General features: G+C 55.8%; 10 protein-coding genes across 10 annotated transcripts; 7 read left to right on the plus strand and 3 right to left on the minus strand.

Moving 5' to 3' along the window:
* Window positions 1-523: 523 nt before the first annotated feature.
* Window positions 524-1,474, plus strand: CDEST_10918 (uncharacterized protein; the record flags this gene model as incomplete). Its single annotated transcript, XM_062927074.1, has 1 exon — window positions 524-1,474. One exon carries the CDS (start codon window positions 524-526, stop codon window positions 1,472-1,474), a length of 951 nt encoding a protein of 316 aa, XP_062783125.1.
* A 147-nt stretch (window positions 1,475-1,621) lies between these two features.
* CDEST_10919 (Putative survival protein SurE) lies at window positions 1,622-3,795 on the minus strand. The gene has a single exon (XM_062927075.1). The coding sequence runs from the start codon at window positions 2,870-2,872 to the stop codon at window positions 1,889-1,891; it is 984 nt and encodes a 327-aa protein (XP_062783126.1). The 5' UTR covers window positions 2,873-3,795; the 3' UTR covers window positions 1,622-1,888.
* A 696-nt stretch (window positions 3,796-4,491) lies between these two features.
* On the minus strand, window positions 4,492-6,272 carry CDEST_10920 (Putative glyoxalase/Bleomycin resistance protein/Dihydroxybiphenyl dioxygenase). Its single transcript, XM_062927076.1, has 5 exons — window positions 5,540-6,272; window positions 5,325-5,477; window positions 4,998-5,248; window positions 4,819-4,928; window positions 4,492-4,760 (listed from the first exon to the last, which is right to left on the minus strand). Exons 1-5 carry the CDS (start codon window positions 6,173-6,175, stop codon window positions 4,729-4,731), a joined length of 1,182 nt encoding a protein of 393 aa, XP_062783127.1. The 5' UTR covers window positions 6,176-6,272; the 3' UTR covers window positions 4,492-4,728.
* Window positions 6,273-7,699: 1,427 nt separating this feature from the next.
* On the plus strand, window positions 7,700-8,563 carry CDEST_10921 (Putative HAD-superfamily phosphatase, subfamily IIIC, HAD superfamily). Its single transcript, XM_062927077.1, has one exon. The coding sequence runs from the start codon at window positions 7,877-7,879 to the stop codon at window positions 8,558-8,560; it is 684 nt and encodes a 227-aa protein (XP_062783128.1). The 5' UTR covers window positions 7,700-7,876; the 3' UTR covers window positions 8,561-8,563.
* Window position 8,564: 1 nt separating this feature from the next.
* On the minus strand, window positions 8,565-10,638 carry CDEST_10922 (Putative CRAL-TRIO lipid binding domain, CRAL/TRIO domain, CRAL/TRIO domain superfamily). The gene is made up of 3 exons (XM_062927078.1): window positions 10,303-10,638; window positions 9,667-10,181; window positions 8,565-9,605 (listed from the first exon to the last, which is right to left on the minus strand). Exons 1-3 carry the CDS (start codon window positions 10,506-10,508, stop codon window positions 9,034-9,036), a joined length of 1,293 nt encoding a protein of 430 aa, XP_062783129.1. The 5' UTR covers window positions 10,509-10,638; the 3' UTR covers window positions 8,565-9,033.
* A 351-nt stretch (window positions 10,639-10,989) lies between these two features.
* Window positions 10,990-11,269, plus strand: CDEST_10923 (uncharacterized protein; the record flags this gene model as incomplete). The annotated part of the gene is made up of 1 exon (XM_062927079.1): window positions 10,990-11,269. The coding sequence occupies exon 1, from the start codon at window positions 11,066-11,068 to the stop codon at window positions 11,267-11,269; it is 204 nt and encodes a 67-aa protein (XP_062783130.1). The 5' UTR covers window positions 10,990-11,065.
* A 2,495-nt stretch (window positions 11,270-13,764) lies between these two features.
* Window positions 13,765-14,085, plus strand: CDEST_10924 (uncharacterized protein; the record flags this gene model as incomplete). Its single annotated transcript, XM_062927080.1, has 1 exon — window positions 13,765-14,085. One exon carries the CDS (start codon window positions 13,765-13,767, stop codon window positions 14,083-14,085), a length of 321 nt encoding a protein of 106 aa, XP_062783131.1.
* A 1,255-nt stretch (window positions 14,086-15,340) lies between these two features.
* CDEST_10925 (uncharacterized protein) lies at window positions 15,341-16,653 on the plus strand (the record flags this gene model as incomplete). The annotated part of the gene is made up of 3 exons (XM_062927081.1): window positions 15,341-15,527; window positions 15,587-15,999; window positions 16,057-16,653. 3 exons carry the CDS (start codon window positions 15,341-15,343, stop codon window positions 16,651-16,653), a joined length of 1,197 nt encoding a protein of 398 aa, XP_062783132.1.
* Window positions 16,654-17,427: 774 nt separating this feature from the next.
* CDEST_10926 (uncharacterized protein) lies at window positions 17,428-18,505 on the plus strand (the record flags this gene model as incomplete). Its single annotated transcript, XM_062927082.1, has 3 exons — window positions 17,428-17,660; window positions 17,726-17,807; window positions 17,867-18,505. The coding sequence occupies 3 exons, from the start codon at window positions 17,428-17,430 to the stop codon at window positions 18,503-18,505; spliced, it is 954 nt and encodes a 317-aa protein (XP_062783133.1).
* A 399-nt stretch (window positions 18,506-18,904) lies between these two features.
* On the plus strand, window positions 18,905-19,504 carry CDEST_10927 (uncharacterized protein; the record flags this gene model as incomplete). The annotated part of the gene is made up of 2 exons (XM_062927083.1): window positions 18,905-18,922; window positions 18,971-19,504. 2 exons carry the CDS (start codon window positions 18,905-18,907, stop codon window positions 19,502-19,504), a joined length of 552 nt encoding a protein of 183 aa, XP_062783134.1.
* Between the last annotated feature and the right edge of the window lie 467 nt (window positions 19,505-19,971).

The raw sequence follows: 19,971 nt of genomic DNA on the forward strand, positions 1-19,971 counted from the left end.
AGGAAGAACGTTTTCCCATAAGAGCCTCTTTGGTCCTGGCATCATGATCCAGTGGTCAACGCCCAGCAGCCCATCCAAGTCCAAGTCAAATTCGAGATCACAGGACATTTTCGAGTCACATCATCCCCTTCAGCATGTTCAAGTAGTAGGAATACCACTACGGTGGCAAAACAAAAATCACGGGCATGTTTGTCACTAAAGTCCAGGGCTGGGATTGCTACATCTCCGATGACACAAATGAAGAAAGTTCACGGTACACTTTTTGGACAACCAAACTTCGCCAGTATCTGGTAGAGAGAACTGAGTTTGCAGTCCGGGTTCTACCATGAGATCAGTAAATGTCAACTTTAGCGGAGATAGGTGCGAGAGATGGCATATCTTCAGGGCGGCAGAGGCATCGGCAGGAGGAGAAATCCATCCAAATCACAACTCGATCAGAGTCGACTAGGACAGAGACTCACTTGCTACACCGGATCACCGTACTGCCAACTAAGTCGATCGTTATACCAAACTGGGCCCCCTGATGACCATGAACCCATCCGATTCATCGAACGTGGCCGGGCGACCCAACCGAGGCTCCATGCCCAGATCGGCGCCCGCACCAAACGAGCCTGGCCCTAGCCTCTCCACAGACTACAACTCTATCAGAGTGATGTTGGAAGAATGGCCCCAAGGGTCTCGGACGATTGCAGACACGGAGACATCCCGCTCATGGCCCGCGAACACCGCATATCCCGCGCTGCCGAGCCCGTTCCCCCCGGCCACTGGGACCGTCGCAAACCACCAATGGTGGCAACAAGCGTCCCTCATGGCGAGACAAGACATAGGAGAACCTTTCACATGGGTCCCAGGAGTCCCGTTTCCCCCCCTGATCGAGCGGTCTCTCCCAACCACCGGCGGCGGCGGTAGCGGTGGCACTCGCCCCGCGGCGTTCCCAACCCGGGTTTCTCGCCCGAACTCGGGCCGTCGAAGCGAGCAGAACAACTCTATGACACCGCTTGAACTGCGCCTCGTTCACGGAGCCTCGCTAATCCTCGCCCCCGACGTGTCTGAGGAGCAACGGCACCGCTGGGCGCGGATGATTCAGATGAGGAGGGACCACCAGGCTCGGAGGAACAGGTTGCGCGCGGGCGAGCCCCGCGTCAGGGTCGAGACTCGGAACACTGACCGGGAGATGACCAACGCGCCTCCCGAAGACGATCTGGGGGAGTTGGTAGAGGACTTTGACAACCTGGGTGTGTCGAGCGATGTGGGGGAGCTGGCGGACGAGTTTGGCAACCTGGACGTGTCGGACGACATCGACGGGGAGATGCAGGTCGACACGCGGCCTGAGACGCAGATGCCTTCTCCTCGGACGCAGACCGTCGTTTCGGATCCCGCGCGTCACCGCTCGCGAATGGAGGGATACAGAGTCTGTAGGCACACGTCGAGGTGTCGTAGAGCCTGCAGGACCGGCTTTGAGACCGAATTCTAAAGGGTTGGCGGGCATGAACACAACGATGAGAGGGCTCGGGCCAAACGAGAGAGAGAATGTGTATGTGTCCTTCATTCCTGTGGGTCGTCGATAGCAACAGGTCTATGTTCATTAATCATGGTGCAAGAGTGTGGAGTGTTGACCTCCGAGGATACCTGTAAGTGCTCCTTTGGCGCATAGTTAGGAGTAAATACTGTAACTTTAATCTTGTATCTAAGTTTGTTGTTTGCAGCACACGTGTTGTGTGTTGCTGATCCATGTAAGCCTAAAGAGATCGTGTTGTTGAAGAGTGGAGCACCAAACATCGGATGCCAAACAAGAGCAAAACCACCCTGCAACCCGACCCTGGGTTGTTTGACTTGTTCGTCGTCTCTCACAGTTAGTTAAACCCTGCCCATCGCACACACCTCTCCTCTACGGCAGGCAGGACAGGAAGTCGCGGAGCCTGTCCAACACCGGCTGCTGCTTCTCCTTGGACGCCGTCGTCTTGTCGTCGGAGTTGCCGACGCTGATGGAGATGTAGCACCCGGCGGTGAGGACGACCTTGGTCTCCTCGGGCAGCCTGTCGTCGGAGCCGCAGGTGGCGACGTCCGGGTCCGAAAGGAGGCCCGGGTTGATGCGGCTGAGCACCCACTTGAACTGGTCCGGGTCGTTGCACTCCGTGTCGGTGACCCGGGGGAAGTTGACGTTGAGCCAGGTCTTGGCGGGGAGGTAGGGCGCGCCGCCGCCGACGATCTTGTCGACGAGGCGCGTCGCGAGCTCGGCGTAGACGGAGCTGCGCGTGGGCACGGGGCTCGTGTTCCAGGCGAGGGCGCCCATGGAGAAACCCGAGAAGGCGATGGCGGGGATGCCCTTGGTGCCGGAGGCGTAGACGGCGGTGCCGATGGTGCTGGAGAAGGGGACCTGCAGCCAGAGGTTGGGGCCGACGTTGGGGCCGGAGACGGCGAGCTCGGGGGCGGCGCCGTCCCAGTGCTCCGGGGCGAACTGCTCGATGCCGTAGCGCATCGAGGTGACGGGGAACGAGTTGACCCAGCGGAGGTCCTTGCGGGTCTCGTTGAAGCCGACGGGGCCGCTGTTGGCGGGGCAGCTGTTGTACTGGCAGGGGCTGTCACGCGGGCTGGGTTCGATGTCGAGGGAGCCTGAGGGCAAAAGGTTAGTCAGTCGGTGAGCATGCATAGAGAGGAAGGCGGCGGCGGCGGCCTGGCGGAGGGACTGACTGGTGGCGGACTTGCTCTCGGCCGGGGCGGAGAGGAGCACGTCATGGCCCGAAGTCCTCAGCGCGTCATTGAAGGAGCGGAGATACAGGTCGGCCCAGCCATCGTCGTTGGACTGTATGATGCGCACGCCCTGGACGGCGAGGACCTGAGCGAGCAGGGCGAAGGTGGCGTCGGCGCGCATTGCAAGGGACGAGGAGGGTGGTCGACGCGTGGGTGGGGGGGAAGGGTGGGAAGGGAGTGTGAAGGCGTACGAAGATCAATTCTTGTCAGTCTTCCTCCTTCTCCTCTTCCCAGTAGAGATGAGCGCGGGACGTAGCGACTTTTAAGTACTCTGTCTGTTGGCAAGCACGTCGATCCGTCAGGGATCAATTATCACGGACGGCCCTTGTGTCGTCCTCATGATTCATCCAACTCGGTTCCTCCTCCGTCCCATTCACAACCTCATCCCCGAACCGGTCCTAACACGTGCCATTGGAAACCGAGCAAGCTGGACCAAAGGGGTTTCCTGCCCGCCCGCCGGTGGTATCATTGACAGGCTGCAGGCGGGCGGAAATGATCGTCGACTCTAATATCAAACATGCCATCCCATCCCCGTCTCAGCACCCAATGGCCGCCAGGCGTGCAGATGCGGCCCTGAATCAGTGAAACGTGTCGCGGAACAACCGAAAAGAGGGCGGAGAGTCGCTGTACGTCCGAAATATACTCTGCTCTTGTCTGTCAGTTGTTAGCTTTATTCGACCTGCCAAAAAAGCATCCCTCCCCGCAAGCCAGAACGATCATCTGCTTGAGCTCGCACTCTGCACGTGGACCGCAGTGCCGACGAGCGATGGCCCAAGAGGGTGGAAGTGCCGATGGGGTTCAATGCAACCATGGCCGGGAGGCAACAGGGGCCAGGGGGCGGGAGGTCCGTCCCTCTCGATATGGAGAAACAAGCTGCAAGGCCGTTGCCGGTCTTTTGCGGTCGTTGCGGTCATTTGCAGGGGGGGTTCATGCTCGTCATTTCGCCATCCGCCATTCACAGTCCTTGGATTGAGTGGTTTTGGAAAGCTTCGTAGAGAAGGGCGCGAAATAGCCAACGAAGGTTTTCCCGCACGATGAGATGACAGCTTGGGAGGGTGGGGGGGGGGGGGGGGGGGGGGGGGGGTGGGCGACTCGATGCTCTCCGGTGATGATCGGCGATCGGTAATCGTTCGGTCGACACACACACACAGTTATCCGAGACCCGAGGGCCTATCTCTTCCCTCTGTAGGAGAGCTAAGAGAAGCAAGCTTCTCTGCTCGATCGACAACTTGACGATGCCGGCCGCCCTGCCAGCCCACAAGAACCCATAAACTAGCCTGCCGCGCTCACCGAGCTGAAGGGATGGATATCCAACGTTGCCCCCGTCGACAACCATCGGAGAACGATTCATGAAACGACGCCACCCACGAACGGCCGCCTCTCAGCTCAACATCTGGCCTGTGCGTGTCAGCCGTCATGTCATGCAACGGAGCAGAGCCACGATGAGCCACCTTGGGGGGGGGGGGGGGGGGGGGGGGGGGGGGGGCAAACAGCAGCAATGTCAAGGGGCGCTTATCGACGGTATTGGAAAGTCCGGCTGATGCTCCCTGATGACAATGCGCACGAGTCTGAGGAGGCGGCTTCTACCGTCCTTCTACCGCGACGATCATGTTGAAAACAGGGCGATGCCCTGTTGGCAATGACCTGTCCTCTAGGTTTACCGATCCGTCTTGGTTGCAGGCGACTGTGCAAGCCATGACTTCTCTCCAGCAGCAACAACAACAAAAGCAGGTGAAAGCGGCTTAATTCTCCTAGACTACTACCTATGTGCCGGGCGACAGCATGCCTCAATACGCGTGCGGAACCGTCACGATGCAGGACAAGAGGACCTGTTATTCCGGCTACTGCGCATCCGTTCGGTCCGGGTGAATGGCTCCACTTGAGGGAGGCCATCACGACAGTGTCGTGCTAAAACAGGATATGTCACATGTTCTCGCGGCGATGAAAAGAAGAAAAATCCTCCCTCTCTGGATCCGATCACTGCAAAAAGTCGGCCGGCACCTCGGGCCCTAGACATTCCTCCGTCAGTACGTTTGCTTGCTCCACCGGGCAAATGAACCGACTTACCCCAGATGTGGAGATTGTCCGGCGATGCCGGGTTGTGGTGCGTCTCCTCTGTGTCGTCGAGCAGGTCGCCATCGACGTAGTGCTCCATGATGAAACGCGAGGGGTCGAACCTGTCGCAGTGTCAGCCTTCTCCGTTCGCCAAGGGCCGTTTTCCTAGCAGCATCCTGAACGCAACGTACCAGTAGTCGAAGATCTGGCTGCCCATGATGTGCCGGCCCACGCCCCAGCAGCTCTTGTGGCCCTGCTCTCTCAACCAGTCGTGCCCAAGCACCTGCGTGTCGAAGTCGTGCGTCTCAAACGACGAGTGGTGCACATGGAACTTGGGGCCCTCGAAGAAGAAGAAGCAGTGGTGGTCGACGAATTCCTTACCGCGCGCGAGGCGGAAGAAGACTGTCACCTTCTTGTCCTTGTTGTCCGGCGCGTGGACGAGCTGCGCGACTTATGTTAGACGACGATGTGGGGTCCATGCGACTTGCGCGACTTGGTAGTCGGCACTCGGTACTCACCTCGCTGGGGTAGAGGTTGAAGTGGCTGGTGTAGAACTCGTACGCCTTGTCAAAGTTGGTCAGGCAGACGCCGAAATGGCCGAGCTTATGCACCGGCGCCGGGCGCTTCGTGAAGCGCTGCTTGTGGTTGACCTCGCGGTGCTTCTCTGTCGGCTGCACAGGGATCGTCAGTCGAGTCCTACACAACGGGTAACCGCCTCTCTGTCTCGACTCACGAAGTTGAACTTGAGGTTAGGAAACCCCGGGTCGGCTCTCTCGACGGGTGTCTGGCCGTAGACGAGATGGAGCGGCCAGCCGTCGACCGGGTCCTTGAAGCTGACACATTTACCGCCCCCCGGCACGTCCTTGAGGTCGTAGATTTCTGTCGCGTCTGGCAGCGTTTTGGAGGCTTGCTCGAGGTCCGCCATCGACTCTACAACGAACGCCGGACCTCCGAACTCATCCTCGGCCGCCTCGATGGCGCATATCACAAACGGCTCTGTGCCGTAGCCGCGATAATAGGTTCTGTTTCCCGTGCGCTGGAACTCGAAGAAACCGAAGTCATCGTAGAACTTGCGGGCGGCCTCGATGTTCTTGTGCTTGTAAAAGACGTGCGCGAGGCGGACGAGCTGGATCTGTCTGTCGGGCATGGCTGCCTGTAATTCGAGCGTAGGCACGGTCGTCGGGATGATTCTGGAGTTGTAGAGTGCAGGCGAGCAGTATTGCGGCGATTTCGAGGCTTTGCCAGCACGTAACAAGCTACAGACAGGTCTTTCGAGAGTTGCAGTCGTATTATTTCGGCTGGTGGGTGGCTCTTCGTCGTATAATGTGCTGCTGGACGTGGGGGATCCATCATGTTTATCTCCCCGCATTACCCCAACATAGGTCCATCGGACGTCGTACGCTCGGTACTTGCGCTGCAGTGTCAGAGTCCGGTGGGAAGGATTAGTGGCGTCGGTCCTGTTCTTGGAGGCGTTGCTGTGCAACTTGGGATGGCGCGATGCCGAAACTCAGACAGCGGTTCGGGGTCGTGGCGTTCGGAGAGATGTCGTCGCCAGCGAATGTGCCGACCCCAGCGTCAGAGGTGCCGCTCAGCACCTCAGGGGGGCGAAACAGACTGATCACAGGTATGGATGTCTCTTTGATCTGCGATCTGCGTCATCCCCATTGCCGAGCGAATCTCCCGAGCGAGATGCCTGCCTGACAGCCCCTTTCGACAAGCCGAGAGTCAGACGAGGGAAGGACGAAATGCGCGTCGGGACGAGTGGCCATAGCTCCCGGGATCAAAAAGTAGCTCCGAATCGATACAACAAACAGCGAAAGTTTGCAGGGCCGCCAGGAACTGGTTGGTTCGTTCGTTCGTCGCCCAGCCGTGGGGTGTCTACTTGTAATTATCGATCGGCACCTTGCCGGCGGCGAAGAACCCCGTAAGTCCGCAAATCCGCAAAGTATCGGTTGAAATGGGGTGTGTCTCATGCAACAGACATTCGGCAAATGGCAACCGTACAGATCTCAACCCTCGACGACACGGCCGTCTCCAGCGGCTTGTCTGGACCACCAGTTCCAACTGACGGCACTTCCGGGCCCGGTCGCCTCCACCCGATTCCGTCCTGGGCCGAATAGTGACTCGGGAGTGGGCCAGCTGGCGGGGGAACGCGTTGGGGCCGATGTAGGCGGGCGGCCTTGTACCGAAAAGGTGAGTCAGGGCCGAAGCCCGCATGGTTAGAGTCCACCGGGGGTTCCCTCGCGTCGGCGCCCTTCACCGCCTCGGCCAGGACATTGACCATCCTCCAATGGAGGACACACCAGTCCCACGATGGCCGGGATGTCTCTCCTCCTTCTTGTCGCAGAGAGCACAATTCTTCCATCCCCGCTTCAAAGCGGATTCCTCATCTGGCGTTGTGGCAGAGTGGTCTAATGCGCAAGACTAGAAATCTTGTTCCTTCGGGAGCGTCTGTTCGAATCAGGCCAACGTCGAGTTAATCTTTTTGTCAGTTTCGCAGGTTGTTTGTCGCGTGGCATTTTGTTTGGAACATTGTCTCCCTAAATGACCTCTCTCATGTCAGTGAAATGAATTGTACCTCTGGATTTGGTCTCGTTTAGGATAGCATTTATTCATGGTGGGCATGAAAATGTCGTAGGACCAAGAATATTCCGCGTCGGCATCTCAATGTCCAAGCCGGATTCAGCATCAGTGGGAGGGACATGATGGGATTTGATTTTTCTCCATGATTTTCCCCTTCCTGTTCGTTTTTGCCCCCCCCCCCCCGTCCACCTATCGCTGGGGCCCTGGAAGGAAGGGGGGCTTCCTGGTCCGGGCGTATCCAAAAGTACGTACCTTTTCAGTGACCCCCACCACAATAGCCTGTGCGCCAGCGCAATGACGAAGCTCATCATCGCCAGGAGTCGCAATCGCAACCACCAGTTTTGCCCCTCCTCGGGATCATTTCACTCTCCCATTCACACCTCCCTCCACCATCGCCTAGATCTTCTCTCCCTCTTCGCCCTCCTCCTCAGCGCAACAAACAGGCAACCGACATCAATCCGTCGGTCAGACCCCCTCACCCGCCGCAATGCCCAAGAAACTCTCCAAGAACCCGCAGGGCGGCAGCACAACAACCCTCGGCACGCCCTCGACCTCGACGACGTCCTCCCTCTCCCTCCCGCGCATCCTCACTGACGACCTCCCGCTGCCCAAGCTCATCGTCTTTGACCTCGACTACACTCTATGGCCTTTCTGGGTCGACACCCACGTCGCCGCGCCCCTCAAGGCCAACGCCACGCACTCCGCCGTCGCCGACCGCCACGGCGAGTCCTTCGCCTTCTACCCGGATGTCCCGCGCATCCTTTACACTCTGCCGCTGGCCGGCGTCAAGATCGCTGTCGCCTCGCGCACCTCGGCGCCTGACCTCGCCCGCGACATGCTGAAGCTGCTGCACGTGCCGCCACCGAGCGTCGACGAAGGCGGCATCGGCAGCGGTAACGGGACGGGCAAGAAGGAGAAGACAAAGAAGGCGCTCGAGTACTTTGACGGCCCGCTCGAGATCTACCCGAGCAGCAAGATCCGCCACTTCGAGACCATCTTCCGCAAGACGGGGATCCCCTTCACCGACATGCTCTTCTTCGACGACGAGAGCCGGAACCGCGAGACCGAGAGCCTTGGCGTCACGATGCAGCTCGTGCGCGACGGCGTGTCGTGGGGCGAGATCGAGAAGGGCGTGGCGGAGTGGCGGAAGAGGAGGGGATACTCGGGGTAGATTGGCGGCGGTTGTGGCGGAGATAGACAATAGGGGGAGGCTTTTGGGATTTTGCTAGAGGGGCGTTGGGGCGGTATTAGGCTTTGTCTGCCTGCGTACACATCATTTACAACACCACATATAGACTACACACGGACGAAATGGACCCGGGGACCGTGCTGTCACAGATGGGATGATCGAATCTAGAGGTGGCCCTGCATGAGACCCAGGGTCCTCGGTAGATGGGACGATGCGACGTCATGAGATACCATGTTTTGAATTAAAATGATGCCTTGAACATATCGTTATTATATGTTTAAAAACTCCAGCCCATGTTGCCTCACCCGAAGATCCTGCTCCCGTTCGTTCCCTTGAAGAGGGCCAGCGCCCTCTGGGGTATTTCGTAAGCCGCACCCAAATTACAAAACAGACCGATGCTGTAATGCCCAACCAAGTGTGTGATCACAGCTTCTAACGATTCAGACCGAAGATGTCTATGCCGCTCCCGTGGGCGGCGACGCCGTGCTGCCCTCGGTGTGCTTCTCGGCGATCTCCTTGGTATCGGAGATGGACAGCCTCTGCATCTCCGACGCCGGCGCCGTCTGCGTTCCCTCCGTCACGCTGCCCTCCTTGGTTACGGGCGTGGCAGCGGGCGTTGGCTCGGCCGCTGGCGCGCTCGTCTTGGACGGCCACGCCTTGGGGACGGAGCAGATGAGCTCCTTTTGCTCGACGCCGTTGACGCTGCCAATGCCGACGCACTCTACGCGGGTGCCGTCCTCGTTCTCGCGCCAAATGGCGGGCCGCGACTTAAAAGAGCTGTGGCCGTTCTCCCACCGCACCACGCCCTCCCACGCCGGGTCGACCGTCGGCTGGTCGCCGAACTTGAACTCGAGTTCGCCGCCGTACTGCTTCGGGATGTTGCGTCGCTCGATGAACTGCTCGAGGGTCGGCAGCACCTCGTGGGGGCTCAGGATGAAGATCTTGGACACGGTGATGGGGTCGAACCAGCGCTTGATCCAGCCCCAGACGGTGGAGAAGAACACGGGCGCGCCGATGATGAAGATGCCTGCACGGGGTCTTGTCAGTCGCTCAATTCATGCTCGGGATGGAGGGACATCGTCACTCACGGTCTAGCGTCTCAGGGTAGTGCGCCGTCGCGAGCTGACTGGCGGCCTGCATGTGCGACTTGAGGTTCCAGAACTGCTTCAGGCTGACCCCGGAGATGTCCACAATGTTGGTGCTCAGCGTGATCGGGGTTTCGCGGTGCTCGCGGTCCTGGAGCTGCGTGGACAAGGGCTGGGTGAAGCGCGTGAGGTTCTCGTAGAGCGCAAAGAGGCGCAACATGCCGGCCGGGGTCTTGCCGTCGAACTTGGCCTTGCTGAAGCTCGAGTCCTTGCCCAGCTTCTCGTAGTTGGAGATGGCCTTGTTGTCAAGCGTCTTGACCTCAAACAGGTAGACGGGAATGCCGCGCTTGTCTCGACGACCGAGCCATTGGGGGTACAGCCGGCGGCTCTGCTCGAAAGCGTCAAGGTCGATGGTCTCGTAGAGCACGTCAATGTCGTTGGCGGCGCGCCAATCCTCCGTATCTTTGAACTGCGTCAGGGCGTCCTCGGGAACCCATCTTCGGGCGCGCAGGTATCGGCTGCAGTATGACGCAAAGGGGGGGGAAAGTCAGAACTACCGCTTCGTCTTCCGGCCATTCCGGCGCACACGAAGGCGCCGAGTACCTTAGGAGGGGTATGGAGAGGAGGGGGGCAGCTCACAGTAGAGTCGGGTCGTCGTGGGACGCTGGCGGGCCAGGCTTGTACAGCCCCTTCTCCTCTACCAGTGTCTTGAAGGCGGCTAACTGCGCCTCCTCGTGCTCGCTGAGGTGGCCCAGATGGCCGTGAGGGTACCCGACGTCGGATACCGTCGAAGCGGCGGATTTGACCCTGGTCGCAGGGTCGGCAGCGGCGGAGTCGGTCGTCATGGTGGTGGTTTTCAGTCTTTCCTCGGTCGAAATGGCGGCTCTTTGAGGGGATGCGGTGTAACAAAATCGCGGTTTCTGGAAGAAGAGGGAAAAGAAGAACGTCTACTCGCCAGCGCAATGTGCGAGGTCGCCCCAAGAAAGGTCTGGGGCGTCAGCGGGCATCTCTCGGGCAGGGCGGGCTACTTGGGGGGCGCGCGCCCGCGGGATGGGCGGGATCCATCGATTTGATGTGGTAATCGGCGAGGAACCAGCACGCAACGTGCGCCATGCGGCGTCCAGGGCGGGTGCCGCCCCCCCTGTGATCAAATTTCGACCCCTGTCAGCTGTCAACTTATCGCCCTCCGGCTCCGTTTGCCCGACTGATCCGGCGAACCAACGGACGAGAATTTTGGATTGATTACATCATACAGCCAAATGCACCTGGTCTGGATCCCACCTTGGACATTTATTGCCCTTCGACTGTCCGCACCGACATTAGGAATAACCTCAGTTCGACGTCAACACCACGGTTGTGCTCATCCACAATCCGCTGCGACTAACCTTCCCACAGCGGTACAATGCACCACATGATGAATCATGCACCTCAACAAACTAGCATGGTGCATATCCCATGCATTTGTCTCCTGTCTAGCTACTTGGCGAACGCCACAGCCTGTGTCCCGGAGGGTGTCGCGCCACCAAGATCCTTCGACGCAAGGCCAGCCAATGCAAGAATCGTCAAATGTATTGCGTGCGAGTCATGGCGGAGACACCAATGTTAAAATAAACAACTTGATTCTCAAAAACAAACAAAAGTATTCAAGATGGCTTTGGAGTGCGACGACGAACTCAGGGTTGTCCTTGAGTTCTTTCCCTTATCGCTGCTGATTGACTATTGTCCGCACAGATCAACACTCGTCTTTCCTTGCACAAAGCAAGTGAATCCCATGTTGGACTTCGGGGTCACGTTCATGCATCTGGAGGCTTCATCCTGACCTCGAGACCATCGAATGCTTCCTTCCGCCAATCGGAGGTCGTGAATATAACTCCACTTCGCCTGATGCGGCAATCTGTTGTGGTCCCGAATACGCGGATAAAAAATGGAGGCATGCCCGGCAGCACACTTGCATCGGACAATATAGAGAGTCAAGACTGGAACTTGGGCAGAAACTATATGGCGGTCTGTTACCGAAGCAGAAGGAAGCGGAGAACGGAGAGATAAGTAGGTGTGTACCTCGATTACCTGCCTACCTGATTTGCTGTGTCCGTATGTCACAATGAACGAGGCACGCCCAAGACACTTTGCATTAGATGTGTCTAGGTAAGCGCCTGGATAAGGTTGGTAGCCACTGCAAGCCATGACAACGAGTCGAGACTACAACAAGAGAAGAAACCACCGGCCGACCAGAATCCGACAACAAGGCAAAGGCAGGTAGTGCACGGCACGGCACCACAGACAATTGTGTGACTCAGTTAGACCATCTACCTATCTACCTACCTAGGTACGCTGCATGCCAAAGTGCAGTAGCTTTTGGCGTCAACCAAGTCTTTCCTACAAAGCTGTGTCAGAACGGGGCACGTTTCTTTCCCTGCACATACATACACCTTGATGGAACCGGTGAGTCAATTGAAAAAGTCTACATGGTTGACCTTGTCCATTCACTTCACACCGTGCGGATGTGCTTGCCTGACCTTTGGACCTGGTGCAGGGTTGTCGGCGCCCCTTCAGTCCTACAAGGGCTGATGCAACGCTGCTCCCTCCCTACTAGCCTTGGAATTCTTCTGTGCAAGCACTTACCAAGTACCTCCCCAGACCGGTACCCTTCCCCTTTTTTGGCATCAGTGGTTGGCCTGGGTCTCCCAAACGGGAACTTGCAAATGTGGATCCATCCCCGAGGCCGTTTAGTCTCACTGGAACCAAATTTCAACGTCGGTCCTGTCAACGTCCGCACCTGCTTCTCGGTTCTTTCCCCAGAAATCTGAAGCGTAACCTCCAGTGCACTCGGTGCTCGGGAAAGACCTTTGGCGAAAAGATAGAGTGAGTTTGTGCTTTCGTTGACCACATGGAACCCGGCCTGGCTGCACCTGCTCATCCTTCCATTCAACATAACCAGCTCAAGCTTTACGGCATATCACATACGACCATACCCACTGGAGAACTCGGGATCCCGTCCGCTCTCCCATAGATAAGCCAGTGAGGGCCGGATTAGTAGTTGGGTCGGTGACGACCAGCGAATACCTGGTGTTGTATGTTTTTTGTTCCATTTTGGTGTGGATCGTGGAATTGAGTCAACTGGCTTGTAGAATGACTGCGAAAGCGGTCCATCCGTGACTGCCCAGGGTGGTTCTCAAATCCAGACCCAGCAGTTCAACCATGCCTAAAGACTGCCCAATTCTATGATGCGCGGGCCATAAGACGTAGCTGCTCGCTGCCACTCACACTTTCCGGGTTTTTTTTTTTGAATGAGATATCAGGACCCACCCCCCCTTTCCCCTACTGTAAAAGAAAGTGGTCGCGGCATCTGGCCGAACAATCGAGGCATCGGAACAGGAAGTGGAGTCGGCACTTTATGGGACACTGGTAAGGCACATTCTCCGGAACCCGATGAGCCAGCAGAGTCAGCACTTGCCGAAAATCCTGAACGAACGCTGGATTTAGCATTAGGTTGTTGTCTAGATGGTCGATGAAGCAGCTGACTGGACAGAAGGTCACTGATCAAGGGCTTCTCTCCAGGCAGAGTCATTTCGGCAGACATGTTGAAGAACATGGGTTACCAGTTCCTCCCGTTCCACGAGTGTCAATGTGAGCTTTGGTTCAGTCGGCCCTCCCAAGGCCGTCTAACACGCTCTCAGCCATCTGAACCACCGAATCCAAAACTTTGAAGGCTTCTGGTTGTGCCAATGGTATTGGGGTCGCCTCCCCTAGGGTATAGGACACCTCAACCATCGGATCCCAGACCTTGGTACGTGGAATGATTGTAGCATCCATCGTAGACGGGTCGAGTCTCCCTATAAGAAGGCTCCCGGTCCCCCTTCAAATTGATCAGGATTTCTAAAAGAATCATCAACCATCAGAATCTCAAGCCAGACACCACTTCACTTCTGTCAAGCTGCTTTCTGATTGACCTTCACATCAAACAAACCTCTTCACACAATCACACACTTCTTCTTCACTCATACCACCTCCTCCTTCATACAAACCTCTCCTGAGACGATTCTTCATCTCTCGGACCCTCACTATCAAACAAACAAACAAACAACCGTCCAAGCAGTTAAGATGAGACTTCCTATTATCTTCACCTCTGCTCTCGCCATCGTCACTCGACGAGGCGAGCCCAAGGACACTGGAAGCCTTTCCAATGACCACCTTCCACTCGACCGTCTCCCCGAGTGCTGGCAGAAGTGCTTCCAATCCACCAACCACGCCTATCCCCCTGACGTTAACAAGGTCGGGATCCGGGACTTTTGCGAGGACAAGCTCTGGCACCTCCGCATGTGGGATATGAACTGGCTCAGCGCCTGTTCGACCTCGGACTGCAACGACGAGGATATCAACCTGGGCCAGACCTGGTTCGAGGATGTGTGCAACGCGCACTAGATCGCCAACATCGGAATTCATCGATTCGATGTCGCCACATCCTCGCAGAGAATAGAGGCACAACTACACACAGACTCTCTCTCTCTCATAGACACACAAACAACCACACACAACCACATACAATTACACAACCATACAAATCCACATACAGCCACACACAACCACACCCAAACACACAGAGACACACACACATACTCTCCATCTCTCTCTCTACCTCACACTCCTCTACATAATGGGTCGGCTTGGAATTGGTTTAAATACAACGGTTTTGTGTCTGTGCCTTCTTTGACCAGTTTCTTATCCAGTGATTCTTCTAGTGCTTGGTCCAATGCCTCATCCACTGACTAACCTAGTACATTGCTTGACATCCTATTGCCATCTCATGCGGTCTTTTATCTGTTGTATTGCCTAGGTGATAAATATTCTGTGCAGTGCCTTACCTTTGCAGTCAAATATCTACATCTATTTTCATACCCTATCTCATAACATCGGTCAACGTTGTCTAATATAACATACAACAGTGACCTCCGTCTGTTTTCTGACTGCCTTGCCCACTTTCCTCCTGCAAGCTGCGGTCTGCCCTATTACTTGCGGAACTCTATTGTCCTGGTCTGTTCTCGTCGCCTTTCTACCTTTGACTTTCAGCCGTCCCCCTCCTGCTAAAATCCAATTTCGATGTGCTACTTCCGGATTAAATGGCTCACCAGCCACGAAAAGAAGTCAGGCTTTATCGTCCGTCCCGTGGAAAGAGATGTGCGGATGACATAGGTTTGGGATGCTGCTTGGGATGCTGTCATTCCCGCTTTCCTTGTGAATCGAACTCTTACCATGTTGCCCCTGCCGTACTTGCCTTCTCCCACGAGCCATCCCCATCCTGCCACTTTGAAATGAGGAGGAGGAAGGAAGGTCTGCTAGACAACAGGGCAGGTGCGCGCCTGCCCTCCGTTCTTGCCTCTCGTTCGAAGTCGTGTACGGCTGATTTCCTTCTTATAAGCTCGCCTCGATCTCGTCCCTCTTCTTCTTCTTTTCTTCTCTCTTCAGCCTCTCGAGATTTAAAACCGGTTTGTCAACCCCGCCCTTTTCGGCCTTTCGCACGCTCGTTCGCCTGATTGACGATGTTCTGGATCGCTGACTTTTCCGTAGTCGAATTTCAAAAACACGAATCTGCCTCTTCGGTTTTGTCGACCTTTTTTTCTCACGGCTTCTGCTCGTTGTCTGCTCCGCCTCCTCTCCCTCTCCCTCTCCCTCGGCCGCCATGTCGTCCGAGTCGTCGCCTGAGTCGGTGCCTTTGGCATTGACGTCCCCCCGGGCTGTCCTCTCCCTGCTTCGGCAGGGTATTTTTGCACTCGTCGTCGCTGTCTTTTTCGGCGTGTCTGCGTGGATCCCGGTCTTGCTCGTGGTCGACCTCATCGGCCACACCTGGCTTGTCACTCACTTTCTTGGTAAGCATCCATTCTCTAATCCTTTCGTCTCATCAATAATAACATTGGACAATTTTCAGTGGGTTCTTACATTCTCCCGGCTTCCGGTCTTCGGAAGGGTCGTCTGCTCTTTCGTCCCGACCCGAACGACCTCCCCCGTGCCTGCACTCTGCTCGGTTTTTACCTTGTCGTCCTTGGCCTCACAGGAGGCAGTCTTGCCCACCTGTGGTGGACTAGTTGTCGTTTGTTGCGGAAGGGCTACCGGTTTCCTTCAGGAGCTGTGCTAGCCCTGAAGCCCACGATGCAGGCCCTCAGGGACCCAGTGGCATCTGCCCACTGGGTTGGTATTGGTCGCCGCCCCAACCAGTGTCTGGACTGCCTGAAAAGGCAGTGTCCTGAAGAGGGAGGGCACCGGCCGATCCTGGACCGCGTTTACCACGGGTACACGCACAAGAGGAAGGATCTCGACTGCTTCCCCTTGTGGGATCACTACGTAAGTCTTATCTCCTCTCTCATCTGGTCTGCAGAATCCATCTGACTGTTTCTCCAGTGTTGGTGGCTTTGGACGCCTGTGTGCTTGCCCACACAGAAATCCTACCTCCTTTTCACAGTGTACATCGTGATCTTTCATCTGGTTTCCCTCGGCATCATTTCGTGGTCCTTGGGATCGTGGTGGTCGACATGGACGCACCTGCCTTACGTCGTCGCCGCCCTCTTCCTCCCGATGGTTTTCCTTTGGGTTAAGCTGGCTCCTTTCTGGGGTCAGTGGAAGAACCAGGTATTCCGGAATCAGACTCACCACGAGTTGGGCACCTTCGTCCGAAACCGTCCGCAACCTGCCTGGCCTATTGGCCTCACAGGGCCGGATGGATTCGAGCATGTGGTCGTCCCTTTCAATCCGTGGGATCTGGGAACAATCGGCAACGTCCGTGCTGCGCTGGGAGACCACTGGTGGCAATGGCCCTGGTTTTGGTGCATCCCTCGCCGCGTCAATGAGTACGGTACGAACCCCGATTGGGACCTTCCCTTTGGTGAGCAATGGAGCAACTTCGTCGAAGGGCGGTCGTTCGAGCTGCCTCAGGGCATAGAGCTCACCCGCCCGCCGCGTGCCATCCGACGTCGACAGGGATTCTCGTCCGAGACCTAGTCTCGTCCGGGGCCTTGTCTTCTGTTGAGATGGTTTCGCTTTCGTCGTTGTTTCGGCCGCTTCTGGTTCTGGCTTCTGGTTTCCGGCTTTCATCCTTTTCGACTTGAGGTCGTGGTTCTCGCCTCGTCGAACGACAATACATGCTTCCTGCCGAGCACACAGGATCATTTACCCCCATCATGATGGGATGGGGTTTTCGCCCCCCGAACAGAGTTTCGGGTTTCTGAGGAGCTCCCCTCGTTAAAAAAGCAAGCCGACAATGTCGCACCTTCACGTGGTGTCGGCTGTCAGTAGTCGAAATCGCGATCGGGCGATCGAAGACGACGAAGCTAACACGACAACGGATCGAATATCATCATCATTCACGATCCGGCCTGGGGTTCTCATTCACTCACACCCGTCACACTTCATCTCTTGTGGCGGCCCAGTCATCATTGCCATCTGGAGAATATTCTCAACTCTGGACCAGCTGCAATCATTTGGGAGACTCATCATCTCTCTTGGTCTTGACCTTGGTTTTCTTTCTCAACCACTCACAGCCTTCGGTCTTCATCCAACTCATCACTTGAACCACTTTCATCAACACTATCTCAACATCTTGACCTCGAACACGGCTTCTCTCAACCACTCACAGCCTTCGGTCTCTCATCCAACACATCACTCGAACCACTTTCATCAACATGAGTTTCTTGACACCTCGATCTCTCATCCACTTTCGCCTTTCATCATAACAAACCAGTCCGGCAAATCGATGGTCTCTGAAGCAGCAGAACCATGACCAACCTCTTGAACCGTCACTTATCTCGACATTCACATCTCGCATTCTGGGGCAGCAGAACCTTCTTGGCTTTCGGCCATCTTCACTTCATCATCCTGGGTCTCGACCATCTTCACTCCGTCGTTTTGACTCTCGGTCATCCCCACTCAATCACTTTGGCTTTCACTCATCTTCACCTCATCGTCTCGTGTTTCTTGGGCAGCAGAATCATGACTTACACTCTTCAACCGTCACTTTACTTAAAATTCACATCTCGCATTCTTGGGCAATAGAATGAATCCCTTTGGGTCTCAGCCATCTCCACACCACCACCATCTTGGCTTTCGGCCATGCTTCATCTTCGCGTGTCTCTGGGGAAGCAGATTTACACTTTGCGGTATCACTTCTTGACTTCATTCACCAACTTCATCACAATCATTTTCTCGACTTCAAAAGTCTGGGGCAGCGCCATCCGCACTTCATCATCTCGTGTTTCTGGGGCAGCAGATTCACGGTTCAACCTCGATTACTCTCAACCTCGATCACTCACTTCATCATCATTTTCTTGACTTCAACATTCTGAGGCAGCAGATTGTTTGGCCTTCGGCCATCCGCACTTCATCATCTCGTGTCTCTGGGGCAGCAGATTCACGTTTCGCGTCTTCACTTCGCGGCACCACCCACACATTTTACTCAACCACTATTTTCCTTCGACATTCTGGGGCAGCAGATTGTTTTCTCTTGGCTCTCAGCCACCTCCACAACACCATATTGGCACTCGGCCATCCACAATTCATCTTGTGTTTCTGGGGCAGCAGATTCACTCTTCGCGGAATCATCGCGACTTCACTCACCCACCTCATCACCATCATTCTCTTGACTTCAACATTCTGGGGCAACAGATTGTTTCTGGCACTCGACCACCTCTTTCACTTTACAACCTTGACTCTTGCGTCTCTGGGGCAGCAGATCCACGCTTTCGGCACCACTTCGCCTTCATTCTCTCATTCCAATCCAACCACACTACCACCCCAACATTCTGAGGTAGCAGAATCTCTTTGGCCACCGGCCACTTTTCCGCTTTATCATCCGTAACTCTCGTATTTCCGAGGCAGCAGATCCACGCTTCGCGATATCACTCTCTCATTCCAATCCAACCACAGTACCGCTTCATCATTCTGAGGCAGCAGAATCTCTGTGGCTCTCCGTTATCTCCTTCACACCGTCTTGGGTTGCAATAGCAGACCCAAACTTTTTCACCACCCATTTCCTCCGGCACTCTTAGTAGTATGCTCGTTTCATCTCTCGACAACCTTGCGCAAGCCATCATTTTATTTTTCTGGGGCAACAGATTCAACCTTCACGGCTTCAACCTTTCCACATCAACCACTCATTTCAGCTCAACATTTCAGCTCAACATTTTGGAGCCGCATGTTCATGCTGCTTTCGGCCTTTCGGCCTTTTCACTTCCACCACCACCTCTGGCATGTTGCGATGCAAAATCAGACCTCCGTCCGTCTTACACCCGTCCTTTTCAGCTCGGCAATACTTCGATCCTAGCCCTCGGCAAGCACCCTCTTCTTTAATACTCATCAAAGAGTTCATCCAAGGGTTCATGTTTCTGGGCCGGCCACAGCAAATTCCATACATCTTAATCATCCACACCTCGTCTCCCTCAATTGGTTCATGAGACTGGATTCCTGGGGTAGTAGGAGCACAACTATCCCTCAGACGGAAAAGCGACTTGGACCCGGGATCTCGAGTCTCTCGGGCACCTGGAGGCACGAGGCATCATCGCATCCGACTCCTACCAGCGCCCGGAATCCAACCATGCGATTAAACAAAGTCAGCATCGCCCTAAATCTGATCGTTCGGCTCCGGTATTCCACGAACGAACCCTCCGACAGGAAAGCCTTTTCGCCAATCCGATGGTGGGTGCTCAGCGACAGCATGTTCTTCCCCATCGAGAAAGCCTGTAAAGCGCATACGCCACCGCGGTCGCGACAGGAGTCCTTGCTTTCTATCGACAATAGCTCAGAAGAGTCTTCAACCCAGGCCCTTTCGTATCGGCCTCTCGAGCACGCACAAGAGTAGTTGCACTCAAAGGGCAAGACGGAGGCACAGTTCTTCTTTGGGAGATACATGTACTTCGATACTTCGCAGCTGACCTCCAGAAACGCTGACTCGAGAGACAGAATCCACCCCTGGCCTGATGAACGCGACCATCAACCTCTCTTTCCACTGTGACTCTTTCCGCCGTCCACAAATTATCGACGCGTTGAAGGTTGGCAGATCGACGAGGCAAGTTCAGCACTATTCTCTGACCCGGGGTCTCTTCTGACCATCAATCACTCTGTCTAGGTCTCCGGCTTCACAGAAGGATCCTCGGGAAGAAAGTGTCCACTGACGGAAGAAAGCACTGGGATGCATGCAACGTTGCCTTTGCACATACTGCTTGGCGACTGCGGGTGCAATTGGAATAGCATGGGTGTTTGCAGTGTGCAGTGATGGAACGATTGATCAAGGAGGTTGAGGTTTTGTTTTCTTCGCCGGTCGCCGAC

Source organism: Colletotrichum destructivum, chromosome 7, assembly GCF_034447905.1.
Source record: "Colletotrichum destructivum chromosome 7, complete sequence".
Taxonomy (NCBI): Eukaryota; Fungi; Ascomycota; class Sordariomycetes; order Glomerellales; family Glomerellaceae; genus Colletotrichum; species Colletotrichum destructivum.